The following is a 20,235-nucleotide window of genomic DNA, read 5'->3' as shown; positions in this document are numbered from 1 at the left end:
TAAATCTAGTTAGTAAGTGAAAATAATAGGTCAACATGATTTTTGAGAATGTATTATTCACTGACTATAGTATAAGACTTGAAATGGTCACCTTTTACTTCCTTCATTAAGTATTTTGGGTCAATGACAGAGTAATAACAGATTTCCTTACCTTACTCTCCCAGCCCCTCCAACAAGGTATACACCTTCTTACCCACTTGGGGCTTCTGCAAAACCTCTTGGCTGGGAACAGGATGTTTACTTCATTGAGTGTGTGTGTTAACTGGCAGCACTAGCATATGCTAAGTGCCTGGAGACTCTGGAACAATCAGACAGGGGGGCACCAGGGACCCAATGAATGGCACACATTAGGAGGAATGGCTGGGCTGAACCAGGACATTCCCCCTACATAAGTGAGGAAGGGGAAAGAAGAGGTCTTTCAGTTGAGGGAAGACACCAGGAGTGATCTAGGGCTTCTCTAATTGTTGGCTCAGTATGTTGACTCCTCCTCCAGGGAGACTAATTTAATGGATGTATGGACCAAATCCTGCATTGTTTCAACATCTCCTGCAGCAATGAGCAATGTCCTCCTGTGTGAGCTTCCTGCACATCTGCAAAACCTTACAAAAAAAGAAAAGTTGCTTCATCCAAATCCACAACAGAATTCTCAATGCCACCCTGTGAATCCCATCCTCAGTGGAGACATTTTTCAGGCTGTAATTCCACCTTGACAGCACTAGAAGAGCTTGTCGGTGCCCAGAGATCCCTTCCTGCTCACCCTACAGGCTGGGGGAGCAGAACGGGGCTTCCAGGTTGCTCAAAGATGAGCCATTTCTTCTTCTGGATAGGGGGCAGCTGCAGACTGGGTATAGGGGCTGAGGAAAGGAGGGCAACGTTTGGGGAGCAGCCTGGAAGTGCTGGGGAGGAGAATCGGCAACTCACTCACAGTGCAGCGGAGGTTCAAGAATCATAAGGGAGCTTGAGTTATCCATCTTTTCCTTTCTCTCCTCTCCTCACCATCATCAGTCTTTCCCACCTTTTCTCTTCATCTTGTCATTTAACGGACCACAGTAGGGAAATGAAGTTATTTTTGGTTATCTACTGAATTTGCTGAATCGCATTTTAGGCACCCATTATAGAATTGGGTGATGTGAAGGTTATCTATTTCTTTCCCAAGAATAGGGTGAAGAGTGGTGTTTGGAGTGGGGAATGGGGAAAGAACAGAAACGTGCTGATTGAAAACTGACTCAATTGATGCATTTCCTTGTGTGCTAACCCCCTCGCTCCCACACCCCCACCCCGCACCAAAACACGGCCCTTAAAAGACAAAGTTTCCTCGTTCGGCTCTGGAGAAGTCATTCAGGCCTCGGTCTCAAGAGTAGCGGATTCAAAGAGGGAGAGTCTAACTCTGCTCTCACTGCTCTGTCCAACAGAGGCAAACACTCAGAGAAGGGACACCTCCCTTCCACAAGGCAGGGACGTTTGTGCAGGAGGTTTTAGAAAAGACAAAAGAGACATAAAAGAAAGGAAAGGAGTACAATAGATCAGCTGATAAGCTCCTTTCGGAAAGCGACTGCGGTTCAGAACCAATTCAGTTTCACCCACTGGCCGCAGAGCAGCGGTGAAAGCCAGCCCCGGCCAGGGCCGGACGCCCCCGCTGTGCCCGCCCCATTGGGCGGGGCTATCACTCAGGCGGGAAACCATTGGTCTACCAGCAGCCCCTTGGGCCAATCAGCGTGGGGCCAGGGCCCGCCGGCACCGCCCTCTGTGAGCGCGGGCCGCTCGGCCAGGCTCTGCCCAACAGGTGAGGCGGGAGCGCTGGGATCCAGCTGGTCACGTGGCTGCAGTCGGCGACCCGCGGGGCTAAGGGGACAGTTTGGGGTCGGGCCGCCGGCCCCGCCCCCAATGCGAGTAAGCTCGGCCATCTGTCTACTAGGCTCAGCGATCCTTCGACCAGATGTAGCGATCCCATGCGACACAGGGACCGTGCTGACTGATCCCCGAGGCCAGCCAGCCGCGGAGCCATTTTCTCTGCCATTGGCTGCGCGCTCCGCCACCTCCAGAACCGGAGGAGTAAGCGAACGCACCTCTAGCTGCCAGAAAGGAACAGACGCGTGGCAATATTAGGCTTGTCTGGGGCCATGTTGGACAATTCTGTCACCACACCTTTCCTCCTGCACCCCCACTCATTAAATCAAGAGTGTACATGAAAAATCTGCTTCTCACGTCCCTTCCCTATATATGTTTTTGTTTTTTTTCACTCTCCATTTGTTGCCCCAAGTCTCATATTGACCAGAACAATCATTCGGTATTTTATGAGTTTCTAAGTAAGTATAACTGTGTTAAGTAGTGTGGGACAAAGATTTGGGATAAAACAGGAATTCTGAATCATCCGCGCCCTAGTTGCTTGATGAATGCACATGGAATCATTCACATTCCCGGCAAAAGTGTTTAAAGGTACTAATCTCTTGTCAAGAATTAGTCTAGCCTAGACTGAAATACAATTAATTTGATGTTAAACTAGAGTCTTATTTTAACACATTTGCTGTACTTAGAAGAAAAATATTCCAAGAGCTTATCTGTTCTGTTACTAATTTATCAACTTAAAGTCACAATGAATATGTGTATGTATACACCCTACATATTTTATAATGACTGTAGAAAATATAAACCCTTCTCTGGCAGTACTCTTTAACAAGCTCTATCTGCACAGATCTGCACTCAGTTTTTAAAAGCAGTTCTCTTTAGGAGGCGAACAAATTCTGTGCAGTACAGCTTTCCTATTTAAACATGTTTCATCTATGATACATTGAAGTACATTTTTTGAATGACCCACTAATTTATGCTATTTTTAATATATTTGAAGTCACACAAGTGGGCATCTAAAGGAAGAATTTAAGACATAGATATAACATAAAGAAAATTACCACTGTGCAAAGAAAATTAATAGGAGGTTTATTAACAGCAGTATTTTAACACAGAGCTTCTTAGCCACAATGAAGATTATTTATCATGTTACTAAGCTGCTAATTGCTCCTCACATCCTAAACTTTCCCCCAAATTTAAAATCAGAAAGAAAAATCAATATATCTAACATCAGTTTTATTTGCTGTGAGTTTTATTTTGGTATAGTCTGAGAGAAATATGGGAGTTCTAATAAGGTAGTGTTTTAAATATTAAAAAGTTTCATGCTCTACTTTCAAGTAGTTTTCAAAGATATTGGTATCTCATTTCTTTTCCCTCATGGTAAATGTTTTCACTTGAGGTAGGCAGCATATTGTATTCATTACTCTTGAAAATATGCTACATACTTGGGAAATTAATTTTGCTGGGATTTCTGACTATCCCAATAGCCTAGGACTGAAATGTCCCTTACTGTCTGAAATCACAGACTGTTAAATGAGAGAGGTAGCACACTATTTGGAAACTAACTCTATTCACAACAAAAGAAATGCTCATTATGCTCTGCTTTTAAACTGGACATTTTGTGTTTCTGTCAATCAACTTAATTTCCCTGTTCACAGAGTGAGAACATAAAGTATTCAGAAACTACTGACATAAAAAGTAATAGGCAAGCGGTCCGAGGCATGTAGTATTTCAGTTCTGAAGCTTTAAATAAGTGCCATTTCCCTGATGCATAACACTAGCTGACTGGTGGGTTTGTTTGTTTTTAATTTCTCGGTGCACTTTTAATTCTAAATAATTTTAGTGATTCAAAGAGACATCTTATGTAATCTGAAAACCTTATTCCTACAACATGTTTTATTTTTTTAATTTTGTTAAATTTATAGGGATGACATTGGTTAATAAAATTATATAGGTTTTGAGTATCATATGTATATTGCATTGTATTCACCACCTAAAGTTAAATTTCCTTCCATCGCCATATATTTGACCATCCTACAACATGTTTTAAACAAAAACGTAAATCAGCATACATATTTGGAATGAGGTTTTGCGACAAATTGGTTTTTCAAAATAGCTAAAAGTTTTTCTTCAAACAAAAATAAAACACCAAACTAGAAAAACAGAAGCCATGACAGGTCACTTTATTTATTTATTTTTATTTTACTTAATGTTTATAACTAATCATGATTTTGTGAACTTGATTGTATGTGACAGGTCACTTTAAAATTTCAAATAACAACTTTAGCTAGAAATGTCTTTTATAAATATTAGTCCATATAAAGTTGTAAATTTTCAAAATCAGTCTCCATTAAAAAGGCAAAATTTACTTTAGTCAGCTTAGTCAAACTGTAGTAGTCTATTTTGATACTTTTTAAGATGTGGGCCACGTCCTTATTTTTAGAGACCTGTTCAATAATAATATATCATTTGGAAGGTAATAAGTGTAATTTAATTCATACATTTCAGCATTTTACTTATCTAAAATAAATAGGTTGCTATTAAATATTGACTATTTTATCAACTGAGAGCATCTAGGAAAACACTTATGATTAGGTTAATTTATGTTATATTTTCTCCTTAACTTGTAAAAAATTAATCAACCATTTTATGGTCTAATTTAGGTGCCTAATTAAAAACAGAGTTCAACACATGCTACTCTGTCTTGCTAATAAATCTTGACAGCTTTGTAATGTGATGGTTTGTATTTCAAATTGTTGCATATAATTGTAGATTTTTTATCTTCACCCAGGAGCTTGAAGTGAGTTACATACTTGGTTTAAACTCCAGGACTGAAAAAGTGCAATTACTTCAAAAAGGATTATCCTCAATCAGATCTTATCTCAAATTTCCCTCAGTGAAGACAGAAACAGTATTGCCACCAGGTTTTTAGAAATAGACTAGAAAAATAAGAGAGAAATTGATTTTCTCAGCATTTATTAAATTAAAAATGTGGGAAAAATTGCTATTTTCAGCTATTAGCTTTCAAGAGAGATTTTCTGAAGTTACTAGGTTTTAGAATCTAATTCTAAAAAAATCTACTCAAAGTGTTAGTTACAATTGTCCTCTGATAAGTACAAGTTTTTTATCTTGACTAGGGGCACTGTATTTCTTTTAAATGAATAAATTCATTCCAAGAAATTTTGGAACATCTCTTTTAACCCTATGTCTTCCCACACCTCCCAGCCTTAACAAGGGGGAACGGAAGAGAATAAATCTATTCTCAGTAGGGACATTTGCTATGTTTTCTCAGCCTTTATACCTGAGGGATATTTTTGTCATTTTAATGACTTTTTTGACTCTAACTATCTAGCGCAGGCAAAGATACAAACTGCCATCGTGATGTAATTATTCTCTCTTTAGTCATAAACCAACTTTGGACATAGGAACTAGCCTGTTCTGGAGCTGATATTCTTTTAAAGTTAATGCCAAAGTGAGCAATCTGCACTGAAGACCCTGGAGGTACATCAGAAAACTCAAATTCTTTTAAAGCAAACCCAGTTTTGAATTCACATATGACCGATATGGTGTTCTTGGCCACTTAAGCAAGGGAGCATAGCAGAGTGACATTTGGATCAGGACTTCCTGGGTTGGTGTGTTCACTTTGCCATTTTCTAGCTGAGACATCTTGGGCAAGTTGCTTAACCTCTCTGTGCCTGTGTTTCCTCATCTATAAAAGTGCCTACTTCACAGGATTGTAATGAGGATTAAATTCGCTAATCCTATAAAACTTGAAATAGTGCCTGGCACATTGGGAAAACATTCAGTAAGTATTAGCTACCATTATTAAAACATAAGAACACACACACACACACACACACACACACACACACACACACACTACACTTTTAAAAAAATGTGGCCACAGCATTAAAGTGTCAGCTTATTTTGTACAATCAAAAATGGAGAGTCAAAGTGGGGAAAGAGTTTCTGTTTCTGTAAAGTGTAAGGCACATTTCGACATAAAAATTAATAATCACAATATTTGGCTAACTTAATTCCCAAACCTAGGTCATTAAATTTGTGAAAATCTACCAAACTTACACCAAATCAAAAAGAGAAAATTATTTTAAAATGAATCTATTTAATTTAAGCTTAAATCAATATTCAGAGCCTAAAAGCACAGGGTGTGTGCTTTTTCCAACCTGGCGTATGTGAGGTTCTCCTGAACCACAGCCCCAGAATTCTCAAACACCGTCACACTCTGGAACAGAAGGTAAAGGCCAGTTTCACCAAAAGCCCTGATAAGTCACTGCTTGGGGTGCTCAACAGCACCTGCTAAATTTGGGAGACCAAATTCGAGAAAGAGAGCTGGATAATGAACAGAATAAGTAAACCCACAAGAGTTTTAATCCTAGACTAAAATATACTTGGGTTACAGGGCAGATGCGCCCTGCGCACTAGCGCGTTTGATTTTTGCGCAAATAAGGCAGAGAAAAAGCTCCTGCGCTCTGGCTAGTGGTGAGGTCATCTCCGCATCGCCACCACGGTGGACTTCATTCCACCGCAATCCCTCCTATTCTGGCTGACGGGACAAAGTGGAAGGAACAATTTCCGCGACTTCATGCAAATCTGCCCAGGCCCCGTGCTGGCTACTGGTTAGGCCACTAACAAGACTGTATACCAACCGATTAAACACATTAACAACTCGCACAAGCACAAGCAAGATCTCCTTCAACGGATTACGATGCTGACCCCCGGGTTCAACCATCCGTGCCCATAGCTTTTTAATGTCTTCAATATGTCTCAATGCTTCCAAAATATCCCCTCTCTCTTTTTCTCGTTATGAGGTCTTATTTTAACCACGTGTCTGAACGGCAACTCTCTCTGGTTAATTACCGTTTTGTGCTCTTCTCCAATCTGCTGCCTGCCTGTATGGATAGCGCGGGTGATACAACCGAGATGAAACTCTAGAGAGCAGCAGTGCTTGGGCCCAGGGGAGGAGACTCCAGCGAGGGCAAAGAGCGCTCCCTGTGCACAGGATTTTAGCAAAAGCTTCTGGGTCAGGCGTCTCCTCCTGGCGTGGTTGTCTAAAGTTGAAATGGCCGCCTTTAAAATAATTTTAGTACACATATTTGCTCAGACATCTAGAATATTTTCATTAATTAAAAAATTTTAATTAAGCAGAGGGCATTTAAAATGTTTTTTTTTTTTCCTTTACAAAATCCACTAACCCTGAGGCCACGCCCGGCGCTGCTGGGGAACTCCGAGTTTGGAGGGAGTTGCAGTGCTTGGGTTTGCTTTTCACACCGCCGGGTTCGCGGGGTCACCGCCGCGGACCCTGGGCCTCTTGGCCCGGACAGCGCGGACAGCCCAAATCGTCAGTTTAGGGAGATGGCTCGGAAGGTTGATGAACTTTCCGCCTCCTGCTACCCAGCCCAGCTCCTGCGGCCCCCAAGCGCCTGTCCTACCCGAGGCTCCCGGCTGCGCTCCCCGCTGCAGGCGCGCAGTGAGATTTTCCAGAGCGACTTCGTTCTTTATTCAGCGTTTCCGAGTCAATCAAAAGGAACGTGGCAGGTGGAGAACAGCCACCTAAGCGATTGCGTGAATCTTCCTGTGGGGATTTCCACAGCCTACCCCAGGTGCTTCTAAAACCGCCTGACATGAAAGATTCAGTTAGTTTCCTGCCGGTTCCTCCCAGCCCGGCCCCCGGTGTGTCTGATCTCAGAAAACCCGGGCTGCTTCCAACCTCTGGTGGGTTCCACCTGGAAGGGCGCGAGTGATCGCCTGCCACCTCGGCCCCGGGATCTGCATCCTAGAAGGAGCAGAAGTGATGGTAGAAGTAATAATACGATCGATGCCCATAGCTAACAATTAGAGAGGCCCCACATGCCAGCCAGGCAACTGACCACCCCTGCGCACTCCCGCCTTCCAGCCCTGCGGAAACCACATGATCTTATTGCTCGCAGGGGAGCACAGAGGCTCGGCGCGACTAGCGAGCTACCAAAGCCAGAACTGGAGGCTAGGTGTCCGACTCCAGAGCCTCCATTCTTAACAGTCGGTGTCCACAGCCCGGGAACGGTGGGACGGGTGACTGTAACGGCTGAGACTTGGGCAACTGCTGACAACAATAAAAACATGAAGGACAAAAGGGAGCAGGAGGGCGAGGCAGGGAAGAGAGTGAGTTTTAATCCACTGGGTCAGCACCCTTTTACCTCCCATCCTTTCCTGGGGCCTAAAGAGAGCATGGGGACAGGGAGTAGAGTTCCATTCGCCTCTTCCCTTCGTTTTTCCAAAGTCTCGAGCCTCTTGGATACTCATTGGGCCTGGAGGGGTGCCAGGTAGTCAGTGGAGTCATGCTTGTGAAAATTGATGTGCGGGGAGGGGAGGGGAGGGGCGGTGATCGGATAGAAGAGGTGGGAACCGGTGGCTGGGCCCTCTGGTTGGCATCGAGGTTTCCGAAGGCCAGAATCTGGACCCTCTGCCCATCCGCGCCTCATCAGAAGCTTGGTCAGCCCAAAAGCTCATCCCAAAGACTGGCGGCCTCGGGAAGCGTTGTGCAGAGGTCGTGGTTATAACCCTGGCCGTTGTCCCTTTGGAACAGGACCCACAACCCAACTGGAGAACAGTTTCCGGAAGCCCCGACTTCTAGGCAATCCATATGTCTTAATCAGTGTGCCCCTGATATTCTTTGCGCCCTGACGTGTAAAGGGCCCACGCGTTCCTGCCCTCGCTCTGCCAGCACCCATGCCGGAGAGGCGGCCGGCGAGCAGTGCCCGGGGCGCCAGGAAGCCGGCAAAGCTGCGCGCTGCTCCTGCCCGCTGCAGTGAGTGCATTTGCCCGACAGGGACCAGCACTGCTCCACGCTCCACGCGCCGCATGCAGCCGGCCGCCCACCCACCTGCCAGGCGGAGGCGCAGGGCCACCCGTTCAGGTTACCCACCCAGCCGAGCTGCTCGTCAGCGAAACGTGTTTGACTCTCTTTGGGTTTGGGTTCCAGTACGGAGGGGTATTGTAATAAAAAAGTGAACAGACTCTCCTCAGCCTGAAAAGGACGCCGTCACTCCCACTCCCACTCCCACGTCCCCATCTGGGGAGCAGAAGCTGCTCTAGAAGTTGGTCTAGGGTGGAGACCCTGGCCGGTGGAGCGCAGAACGTCCCCAGAGCTGAGAGTAATAACACTAGGTCATCCTTTTTGGACACGGCCACAGTTAGAGGGTTGAGTGTTCTCATGAGTGCCGCCTCAGTCACTATCACTCATTCTTTGAGAGCTTTCCTGATTAATTATAGAGTACCGTGAGCCACTGAGCTGCCAGAGCTTCTCGAGAAGTTTCTATGGGTTGTGGGAGAGGGGGGCGCACACCCGGTTTGTTCTCTACCCCTCCCCGCCCCCGGTGGTCTGAGACTGTACTCCTGTCACTTCCCCAGCACACGACACATCTGTCTCCTCTCCCGTTCTGAATTGCAGCTGGCAGTCCTAGCCCAGGGAAACTCACCGGTACCAGGCGAGGCCCTTGTCGTAACTGCGGTCGAAGAAGTGGGGCTCTGCGCCCACAGCGCGCACGTCGGGATGCACGCGCAGGAATTCGAGCAGTGCCCGCGTGCCGCCCTTCTTAACGCCGATGATGATGGCCTGCGGCAGCTGCTTGCTCCCGGACCCACTAAAGAAGCTAGAGATGGGGCTGGGGGAGTCCGATGTCTCGGGACTCTGCTCCTCCTGGCTCGCGGCGCTCTCGGCCATCTCCTTGCCCGCAGCTAATAGGGTGGCTGGTGCTGCCTGGAACGGCAGCCTGGGAGAAGCCCCGTCGGAACCTGTGGCCATAGCTGACGGAGGGTGGGCGGCGCGGGACCCCGACCCCAGCAGCAGCAGCCCCGGAGCGGCGGCGCACGAGCCGGCGCACGAGTACAGGAACATGTAGAGCCAGATGCAAAGCATGGCGAAGAGCAGCGCGAGTTTTCTCCTCACGGGTGGCGGAGGCGGCGGCGGCTGCGGCAGAAGCCGGCCGGGGACATCGAGGCAGTATCGGCCGCTGCTCAGGTGCTGCCCCATGCGCTGCCCGCGGGCGCGGCGAGGGGCATGGCTCAACACATGGCGCGAGTCCCGCCGGAGCAGTGAGCGCGGAGAGGGTCCCTTAGCCCTCTGGACGCCCAGTAGTTCAGTTTACTGCCCCCGCGCTCCCGCGGCCACAGTTGCTGCTGCTGTTCGTCCCCAGGTGGCGGCGGCAGCAGTAGCGGCGGCGGCTTTTGACATGTTGCCCGGAGGAGCCGCAACTGGAACGAAAGTCGGGCGGAGGTAATTGCTGGCCTGAGGACGGCTCCTGCGGCGCGACACCCGGCTCGGAAAACGCTGAACTCCCGTGCCCTGGCCACTCCAGGCGGTGCGCACTGCCGCTCGCCGGGGCTGCCTCCTTGCAGCCCTGCGAACTGAGCCAGAGAGCAGCCCCGGGACTTCCTCGCAGAGGCTGCGAAGGAGAACTGCGCAGGAAGAGTCAGAAACCGAGGTGGAGTGGGCGGGTTCGACCACTGGGAGTGACAGATCGCTCCACCTACCAGAAACCCGAAGCACCATGCAAATACAGCCGCTTCGCTGAGGGTTCAGCAGCCAACCAGTTCCCAGAACGTGGGGGTGTGGAAAGAGTTTGGGGAGGTGGAGAGTGGTCGGGGGTTGCTATTGGCTGTGGTACAAGGGGCGGGATCAGAGGGGCGGAGCCAGGGACTGGTGACAGAAGCAGAAGGTAGAAAGGATGCTGGCGTGACCCAGCATTGGAAGGGGACAGATCCCACCGAGTGGTGCGCTTCGGCATCCGCGCGCATTCCCCCACTGGCTTCTTGGGAGCCAGCTTTATGCTGTAGTTGCTCATATGTCTGGACGCGAGTCCCTATCCAGGTGTTTCGGGCGGGCGTGTGTGTGTGTGTGTGTGTGTGTGTGTGTGTGCGCGCGCGCCGCGTGCGTGCGTGCAGTGTGCAGTAGGAAGGGTTGGAGGAGCGAAAGTCAGGCCGGACGTTCATACAGCCCCCAAACCAGCCCATCTCACGCGGGGCTCTCAGAGGGATGCCTTTCCGGACAGGCACCGGTTTAGGAAGTTTAAGTGGAAAGCATATTTAGAAATCGCTGTCAACTTTTCTTTTTTTTTTTTTTTAAATCTTTCCTTCTTTGCCAAGAGTTGATCTCTTCAGGACTACGGGTTAGCTGGGATCGGTATAAACTATCCTTAAGAAAAATATCTTTCCTAGTGTCCCAAACTGCTGAGGAAAGGTGGGGAGGGAGGAAATTAATGGGGTGATAAAGGCTGGTAAAAAAAAAAAAAAGTTTCCTGGTAGAAAAATACATGTTAAAGTCACATGTAGAAAATTTAGTCCGGATATAAATTTGTTGGGAACCTTAAGTTTAAGAAAATGTTCAATCCTCCATTTTCCCTGAATAAATAAGTCAACATTCAGTTTCATTTAGGAGACAGTTTGGTTTGCTGACCTGTTACACAAATTATTAGGTGTTGTTTCTTCCACCATTATTTAAAGTCTAACATCAAGCAAGAGCGAATCATTACTGAGTTGCACTTATTTTATAATCAAAGTCCACTCGAAGCGACTTTCCCCTGTTCTCCGAAAAATGACGCGCCTGGGGACGGGGCTGGGGCAGAGGGCGAGGCAGAGGAGCTGCGCTTGGGAGGAAGTATAACCGCTCAATGCGGAAAGCGCTGGCGAGAGGTGCTACACTCGGCTACTTTCTTGCTCCGGCACTTGGAGTTCAGAAGCTCAGGATATTCAAGTTCATCCCGGTGTCCAGAGAGTTTTCAGTGCCTGCAACTCGGCCCGGGCAAGGCCAGCGGGCCTCCACCGCCTGGCTGCGCGCTGTTCCGGGACAGAACGCTCCTTCAGATTCCGACCCCAGCGCGGCCCCCTGTGTTGAGTGTCGCCCACCAGGTGACTCACTGAGAGCCGCCGCTCAGGTCGCATTTCACTAACCGCGCAAGTGAGCGCGGCGGAACAGAAGTGAGCCCAGGTCCCTCTGCCGTGCTGACTGAGGCTAGCCTCTGCGCCAGCCCCGCGCGCTCTCGTTTCTTTCCTGAGTAAATGCCCTCAAACGTCCTGAGTCCCGAAGCCCTATTCTGGGTCTGGGTGCCCTGTGCCGGGAGAACCCTGAGAAAGCCAGTCGGTCGTTAGCACCTCAGATTCAAAAATGTGCGAGAGAGCGGTGGCGATGACTCGGGAGGATTCAGATAACCCAGCGTTCACCAAGGGACCGACGCGACCGGCTGTGCTCTGTGCGACCTCTTTGTAACTTCATTGAGCCCATGATATTTTCCTACGAAACTATTAAGGGGGAAATAATTTAGATAAAGAATTTTCTTCTCCTTTTTATATTCGCAGAGATAATTCCTTTCTAGCTTTTCTTTCCTCTTCTCTAGGATGTCGCGTTTGTTCTTCGAAAGAAGTAACGTATTCCCCCTTAATATTTATTTATTTATTCATTCATTCATTCATTCATTCATTCATTTTAAACTTCTGAAACGAGACGTATTTCTGAGCATTAGCCCGACTCTATTTTAGAAATGCGAGAGGGAAACATTAATGTCTCTAAGGGTGTGTCTTCAAAATCATGTTATTTCGGGAGGAAATTAACTTACTATCTTTGATCTTTAGGTGGCTATATGAGTTTGCTGACTTTTGTGGGTTTGGGGGGAAAGGTGGTAGTGGTTTATGATTTTCATGTGTTTAGAAGAATCGTAGCTTCCACGTGGCTGTAGTCAGGGCTGGTTAGGTGCGTCTTATATATACATTTTTTAAAGATTTTGATAATCCTAATAAAAATGGTCTCTGTCCTGAGATTCAGTAAAGTTTTGTGTACAATGATAAAAAGTGAGCAATTACAAATGGAGGCAGATATATTTAGGATTTTTTTTTACCCCCAGGATGAAGAGAAGGAGGCAGTGGCAGCACAGACGTGGACACGGGAAATTGCCCTGAGTGTTCCGCAAACTGAGCACCTCAGAGCCAAGTCGCCGCCCGCGTCCACTCATTCAGTCCCAACAAGCGAGAACAATGCCGGAGTTTGCAGTGCGCGCAGAGGTTTCTGCCGCCCAAAGGCAATGGATCATTTGGAACCTGAGCGGCACTGGAAGGAGGGTGGGGGCTGTGAAGCAGCGGCCAAGCAGGGCCTTCGCTGCTACTCCAACGCTTTGGCCTTTCGGTCTACTTGGCGAGTCCTCCGGCTGCGTTCAGGAGCCCAAGGCTGAGCTCCGAAAACCCCACGCGCGACTGAAGCTACAGGCTCTGCCCTTGGAAAACAACATCTCTCCCATTATTCCATTCTGTAGATGCGGAACCTGAGCCTCAATCCTAGACAGAGCTGATGGCGAAGTTGGCGGTGAATCCAGTTTGAGCCTCTGCCTTTAACCCACTTCTCAGCTGTGCAGCGTCCCGCAACGCCCGAGCCTGGCCACAAGGAAAGCACAGCCATCCAAACCAGGAGAAAGGTTTACCTCCGATAAACATTCAAAAAAATCTAGAAAGATGTGAATTCAGTTCCAGCACACCTGTAAGGTTAATGTTTTATTTTGGTTGGTTGGTTTGGGATTAGCTAATGGGGTTGCTCACCAGGGTCCTTAAAGGTTCTAATCTGACAGGCAGTCCCTCTCCTTCAGAAAGGGACGACAGCCTCAGGGGACTGTCTCCTTTTCCTCTTCCCACAGGTTCTGCTGTCAACGGCCTGCTATGTGACCCCAGGTGGGTCACTCTCTGGCCCTAAAATTCCCCATGTGTAAAATGGGAGACTTGGACCAAAAGCTCCCCGCGATATTTTCCGCCTGAAGTTTCTCTGATTCTGGGGTCGGGAGGCGAGGCGCCCGCAGCTGCTCGCGCCCACTGGTCTGTGCTCCACCAGTACTCTCTGCAAGGCCTCAATGGCCGCATTTCCTGGGGCTGCCAGAGCCGGTGGCCCAGAGCCTCAGTTCCTGTCACCGGAACCGGTATCCTTCACCCACCCCACCCCCCTCCTCCAGCAAGGCGGCCCCCTCCGGGGTTCGCGGCTGCAAAATGGCTTATCCCTGCTCCAAACAGCCAGAGGCAAAGGTTGGCGGCCCGCGCCGCGGCTCCAACGCCCGCCCGCAAGGGGGCGCTCTGATAGCTGTCGGGTGGCTGCAGGCTGAGATAGCGGCTGCTGCGGCCAGCAGGTCTTCCCAGCACACAGGAAAGGAGACTTTCCCCTTCTCTTAGGCTTCTGCGGCGCCTCCCAATCTCCTCCCGCCCCCACTCCACCTCCCGTCCCAGAACCCTGCACGAGTCTCCCGGGTGTCTACGCGGCTGCGGTGCCCCCTTCTCTTCTGAGGATTGTGGGCTCCACTCAGCGAGCAGGGAGCAACTGGCCAGAGGCGGGCATTCGCCCAGCTCCGTGGCTGCCGCTGCTGACCAAACACCTGGCGGGGCTAAGAAATTCCTTGTAAGAATGGCTGGAGGACTCTACCGAGAGAAAAGAAACGCATCCCAGCACTCAGCTTCAGCTGTGCCTAGGGGAACAAGGACCGACCAGCCTCAGCTGCACCACCCCCCCCGCCCCCGTCTGTATATGCAGCCACGTCATTGCAGTAAGTGCTGCCATGTATTAGGAGTCTTTTGCAAATCACAGAAGAGGGACGATTGCTCTTATCTTATATATCTTAGATAAAAGCTGTTTGATGCCCTGACTGGTTTGGTGACTTCTATCCTGAGGAGTCAAGGTCGTGGGCTGATTATAAATCCCTTCTCCATATGCACAGTGCTCTGGCCCAGAGCTTCCCTTGCCTCTGGGAATGGAGGAGGAAATGGTGAAGTGACTGAGGGAAAGGAATTTATGCCCCAGGGTTCCTCCTGGCTGAGTTCTCAAAGGCTAGCTTCTTCCTTCCCCAGGAAGTATTCATACAGCCTTGCTGTCATCAGATTCTTCAATGGCTGCCTCTCACCTCTTCAGGCCTAACGTGGTAGACAGCTCACCTTACCTGTGCCGGGGCACTGTGCCTTCCTGAGTGTCTCTCCTCCTCCAGCACCTTTGTAAGTAGTCCATTTATTAAATACACTTTCCTCCAATTACCCAATCCAGGTGTACCATGTCTTTCTTGCCAGGACCTTGACATATGATACACCAAGACTGCATTACTTTTCCTATTCTGGTTCCCAACCACTTACTGGCTTTGTGAGACTGAATAAGTTACACAACCCTTCTGAACCTCAGTACCACTATCACTGTACTCTTACAAATGCCTTCAGCGTCTCTCTTCCTCCATTATACTTATTATACTCTCCTGGCAATGAAACCCCCTCAAGGCCAGTCCTGCCTTCAACCTTCCTAGCCTGAGCCACTGAGTTGCTGGAGGATCCTGCCAGGAACATGACTGGTCCTGCTTTAATTTTCAACCATAAACTTCCTGTGGGTAAATAAAAGCAACTCTTCTAAATGTCTCAGGGAGGCCCGTTTTCCCAATCCCAGAGACAAATTTTTCTCACTTTCTCTCCCACAAGAGACAGCATTTCTTAAGGCTTCTTTGAGAACACATGATGCTGACAAGGGATTGTCTACACCTTCCCTCCACCAAATCTCTACACTGACTAGCATCTACCCTAACTCTTTTTCCTCTCTTGTCACAGGCCAAGCTGCAGGCCAGTTTGACCCAGAGTGATCCCCAGGTGTGCTCTGGATTTCAGGCATTCTTGCCTCAAGGACTTCTTTTTCCACTTCCTTGATTCTGAGTCATCAGTCTCTCCCTGTGGTGGACAATGATATGACACCTAGATCCCATCAGTGAAGGACATGCTGCCTCAGCTGCTGATATGCTGTCAGTCCATAGCCTTCAGCAGTCAACCCTTTCATGATTGCAGGGGCTGAAGTCCACGCCCCTCCCCAAGGTGGCCCTCATCCACTCACTAATGCAGGGGGAAAGGCTTGGTCATCCTAGCCAACTCCAGACATCTCTGAAGGGCAAACTGACTCCAGAGCTGCTTGTGAGGTTGTCAAAGGATGGTGGGCCTGCATCACAGCTGTGCTTCTCTCTTTTCAAAAGCCTGCTTCCTTCTCCTCCCTTTTACCAGTATTGGTCCCAAGAGCACTTCCTAATAAACATCCTGTTCACTCTCCAGGGAACCCAGCCTGTGTCCCTTAACTCTATGGATGGTTCACATCAGCATCCAAACACACTGTTATTTTTTATTCCTCTTTATAGCCAAACATATGTACAGTTTCTACGTTCTTACCTCTTATTTCCTCTTTATTATGCTAGTTTTTTCTTCTTTCTCTTTAATGATGAAAACATTCAAACACTGAAAAAATCAAATTTGTAAGAAATAGAGTACATATGCCTCTCATACCATAGTCTCTCCTTTCAGAGGCAACAACTCCTATTAAATAATTTATGAAAATACAAGGAAACAAGTATATATTACCATGCCTTTTTACTTTTCAAATGTGAGTATAAAATAGTAGTGTTCTGCCATGATAAAGGTGATTACTCCATAACAGTGTGTATGTTTTTAAAAATGCCAACTATAAATAACTTCAATTTTTAAATGTAGGAATTATTGAAGTAATAATGTCTCTTTACCCTTGGGAGTATGGTTTCCTAAAAAGTACCTCTAAACTTAAGAAAATAAAATACATGCATTTAGAGTCATTTAAAATTTTTGTTTTAACTTATTGATAGTATTTATTAACTTTAAAAATGGTAAATTAATATATTTATTATACTTCTTTACATTCCTCTAACATTAAAACAATTAACTAGTGTATACTTTGTTTCATTTTACTGAGGTTGATAAATTTACACTCTTAACCACAATTCCATGAGCTGTTAACTTTTAGTTCATTTTTATTTGACTCAAGGGAGCCAAGAAATCTTGAGAGCTTCATTTTTTATATATATTGTAATTATCTGGAATTCATAGAATAAATGTTAGCTATTGATATTTTGAGAAATGTTTGTAGATACTGTGCCTCTTGAAATCTTGAAAATGTCTATCTGGAGCCTTTCAGACTTGAAGAAAAATTTGGCTGGATATAAAATTCTTGGGTTACACATTTTTCTACTTAGAATTTTATGAAATTTGTTCTGCTTTCAACTGGCATAAAATTTTGCTAGTTTATTCTTCAGTGGTATCCACTCTGCAATTCAACACATTGAGTATAGTTGACCCTTAATAGCATGAGTTTGAACTGTGTGGGTCCACTTAAGTGTGGATTCTTTTTTTTTTTTAATGCTATAAATGTATTTTCTCTTCCTTGTGATTTTTTAAAATAGTATTTTCTTTCCCCTAGCTTACTTTATTTTAAGAATACAGTATATAATACATATAATATACAAAATATGTGTTAATTGACTGTTTATGTTATTGTTTAGGCTTTCAATCAATAGTAGGCTAATAGTAGTTAAGTTTTGGGGGAGTCAAAAGTTATGGGCAGATTTTTGACTATGTGGGGGGTCAGCACCCCTAATGCTCTCATTGTTGATGGGTCAACTGTACTTTATTTCAAATGTTGTATGTTATATCAGGCATCTCTATTTTTTTTAACTGCTCTTTTACAATCATACCTCAATTGTATGATTTTTCTTAGTAAGCTCGTGCTCCTGGAGGTTATCAGCTGATAATATGTAGCTAGAGAAGGATAAGATTCCAGGCCCCAGACTGTGCCCCTTCATGTGTTTTTCAGGGTGGGAGAGAAACTCTGGTGCTATAAATGGGATTCGATAACTGACTATTTTACTTCTTGCCTTCTCTAATCCAGTTAACCCCACCTCTCTCCATTTATTTCACTCCCTTTGGAATTTCATTTCTGTTTTTTTGCATCTCCTGTATCTAACTGCAAATATCCTATCTTTTCTTCCCTATTTTCTTTTTCTTTGGATTTTTGCTTTATTCTTTGACATATTTTTTCACTTGATTGGAACTTATTTGGAACTCACCAGTGCCAATTTTCTCCTTTATCTACTGAATTTTTAGGTCAAAATCATAGGTTTTAAAATTTTGCAATGTCTGTTTGTGCTGTACTTACATGTCCCAAGCCACTCCCCTTCTTCATTTAGTCTGTCTTTTTTCTCCAGTGGTTTTATTGTATTACAGTCTCTTGTGGGGGTTCTGCCTGTTCCTCCTCTCTCCATCTGGGTCCCTTTGGTGCATTGCTCTCTTTCCACATCCATTCAGAGGGGCTCAGTTCAGTTCTGCTGCTGTGGTACTAAAGTGGTGGCAGTCCTTTGGTAGAGGAAGGGAACCTGTGAGTGAGGCAGAGTTGTCAACCCCCTACAGTATCTCCAAAGGAAAGCTCTCCGTCCTTTTACTCCCATTGTAATAGATAAAGAACATTTGGGCTACCTGTTAAATTCTCTGGGACCAAGAAGACTAGGCCTCCTTGTGTGAACAGATGGTACTTTCCTTCCAGTCTATAGATCTCCATGAGCAGAACCCAAGTACTTTCCTTCTCCTGCTGCTTATCTCTGGGAAGGGGTCTGGAACTGAATTTGGGAGAAGACAGAAGGCCAAATATGTTGAAGAGGCCATCTTCCCAAAATCTCCCTGTGCTGTGGACAGAATGTTCTCATCCTATGGACTGAATCTCTTCTATAAAGTGTACATGTTGAAGTCTTAACCCCCAATGTGACTTGTAATGCAGGAGCCCCAAGCCTGGAACTTGCTCCTGGGTTTGGATATTCCAGAAAAACTACTGGGCCTAGAGGGGTGAGAAATGCCATTTATTACTCATGAGGCAGGGAAGCTTCAGCAGCAGCCAGTCAAAGCTGCAGGAAGAGAAACTGTGGCTGACCAAGAACAAACAGAGTTTTTTATGCCCACAAGCAGAGGAGGGGTTATCTCATTGGGGGAGCAGCCGCCTTCTCAGACAGATGGGAACAAGATGCGCTTCTTGGTTACAGGAACAGAAAATGGGAGCAGCAGAAAATGTCCTTTGGGAGTAGGCACTGCTGAAAGCTCTTTGTGTACTGCCTTTCTTGGCTGCTGGCCGGGCAGCTATCAGAGTCCTGAGTATGTGGAGGGGCTATGTTCTGAGTGAACTCTACATGACTGTATTCGGAGATAAGGTTTTAAGGAAGTAATAAAGGTTAAATGAGGCCATAAGGATGAAGCCCTGACCTCATAGGATTAGTGTCCTTATATGAAGAGACATATTCTTCTCACACATATTCTTTTCTACTTCCTCCTTACTCCTGCTATGTGAAGACACAGTGAGAAAAAAGACGGCTGTCTGTAAGCCAGGAAGAATCCTCATCAGATCCTAAATCTGCTGGCACCTAGGACTTCCCAGCCTCCAGAACAATAAGAAAACAATGCCTGTCATTTAACCCGTCCAATCTATGGATTTTGTCATGATAGCCTGAGCTGACTAAGACACCCTGCTCCTCTAAGATGCCAAATCAAATCCATGGATGCTTTTCTGTCTTCATTTTACATGAGCTTTGGCAGCATTAGAGTCAATTGACCATACTATTGTTCCTGACACTTGCCTATGTTAGCTTCTGATACATTACACTATTCTGTTCTTTCTCTTGACTCACTGTTCATTGCTTATCTGTCTCCTTTGTTTATTCCTCTTCTTTTACCAAATCTCTAAATGTTGGTGTTGCTCAGGATTCACCCCTGTCCTAGATGATTTCGCCTAATCCAATAGCTTTAAATACTTTCCATATTCTCATGACCCCAAATATGTATCTCTAGCCTAGACCTCTTTTTCTGAGGTCTAGACTCATTTATCCAACTGAATTATTAATAGTTATACTTGAATATCTCACAGAAATATCAAAGTTTATATAATCAGAATAGGAATCTTGATTTCACCCCAATTTTGCTCTCTTCCTACCTATTTCACTTAACTGCTCAAGTGAGAAACCTGGATGAATCCTTGATTTTTTTTCTTCTCTTCACTTTCCATATTCAATCTACCAGCAAGCCTTGTCAGTTCCACTACAAAACATATCCCAAGTCTTCACCCCTTCCCTTCATCATTATTGCTATTTCCTAAATCCAAGCCTTCATCTCTTTTTCTCTAGTCTAGTGTAACAACCTGCCAACTGGTCTTCCTGCTCTCATTTCCAATCCACTCTCTAATTACAGCCAGAAGTTTTCAAAAATTGGACCATATTCTATTTGCTGTGTACAAGTCACCAGTGTCTTTCCAACATACTTAAAGTAAAATCCTCACTCTTTACCACAGCTTAAAATTCCTGCATGCTCCAGCTCTACTGACCTTCCGGACTTATCTTGTTACATGTTTCAATTGACTACTACTTTCCAGCTACACTGGCCTTTTTTCAACTTCTTAAATATCTGAAGTTTCCCCCCATCACAGGCGCTTTGCACATGCTGATTCCTCTCTTTATAATTCCTTTTACCCTCAATCTTGCATGACTGCTTCTTTGTAACCTTAAGTTTTTGTTGAAA

At 46.2% G+C, this 20,235-nt stretch overlaps 1 protein-coding gene across 1 annotated transcript in view; it reads right to left on the bottom strand.

The window, feature by feature from the left end:
• The window catches only part of LOC120589789 (heparan sulfate glucosamine 3-O-sulfotransferase 3B1), a 41,023-nt gene extending 31,117 nt beyond the window's left edge, over positions 1-9,906 (bottom strand). Inside the window, exon 1 of the mRNA XM_039847400.1 lies at positions 9,321-9,906. Coding sequence (XP_039703334.1) covers positions 9,321-9,874 — 554 coding nt within the window. The 5' untranslated portion in view covers positions 9,875-9,906. The remainder of the gene's footprint in view (positions 1-9,320) is intronic.
• Positions 9,907-20,235: the final 10,329 nt, after the last annotated feature.

The sequence above is a fragment of the Pteropus medius genome, unplaced genomic scaffold (assembly GCF_902729225.1).
Source record: "Pteropus medius unplaced genomic scaffold, Ma_sr-lr_union100, whole genome shotgun sequence".
Classification (NCBI taxonomy): Eukaryota; Metazoa; Chordata; class Mammalia; order Chiroptera; family Pteropodidae; genus Pteropus; species Pteropus medius.
The sequence above is the reverse complement of the archived record's forward strand: the minus strand, read 5'-3'. Positions and strand labels throughout refer to the sequence as shown.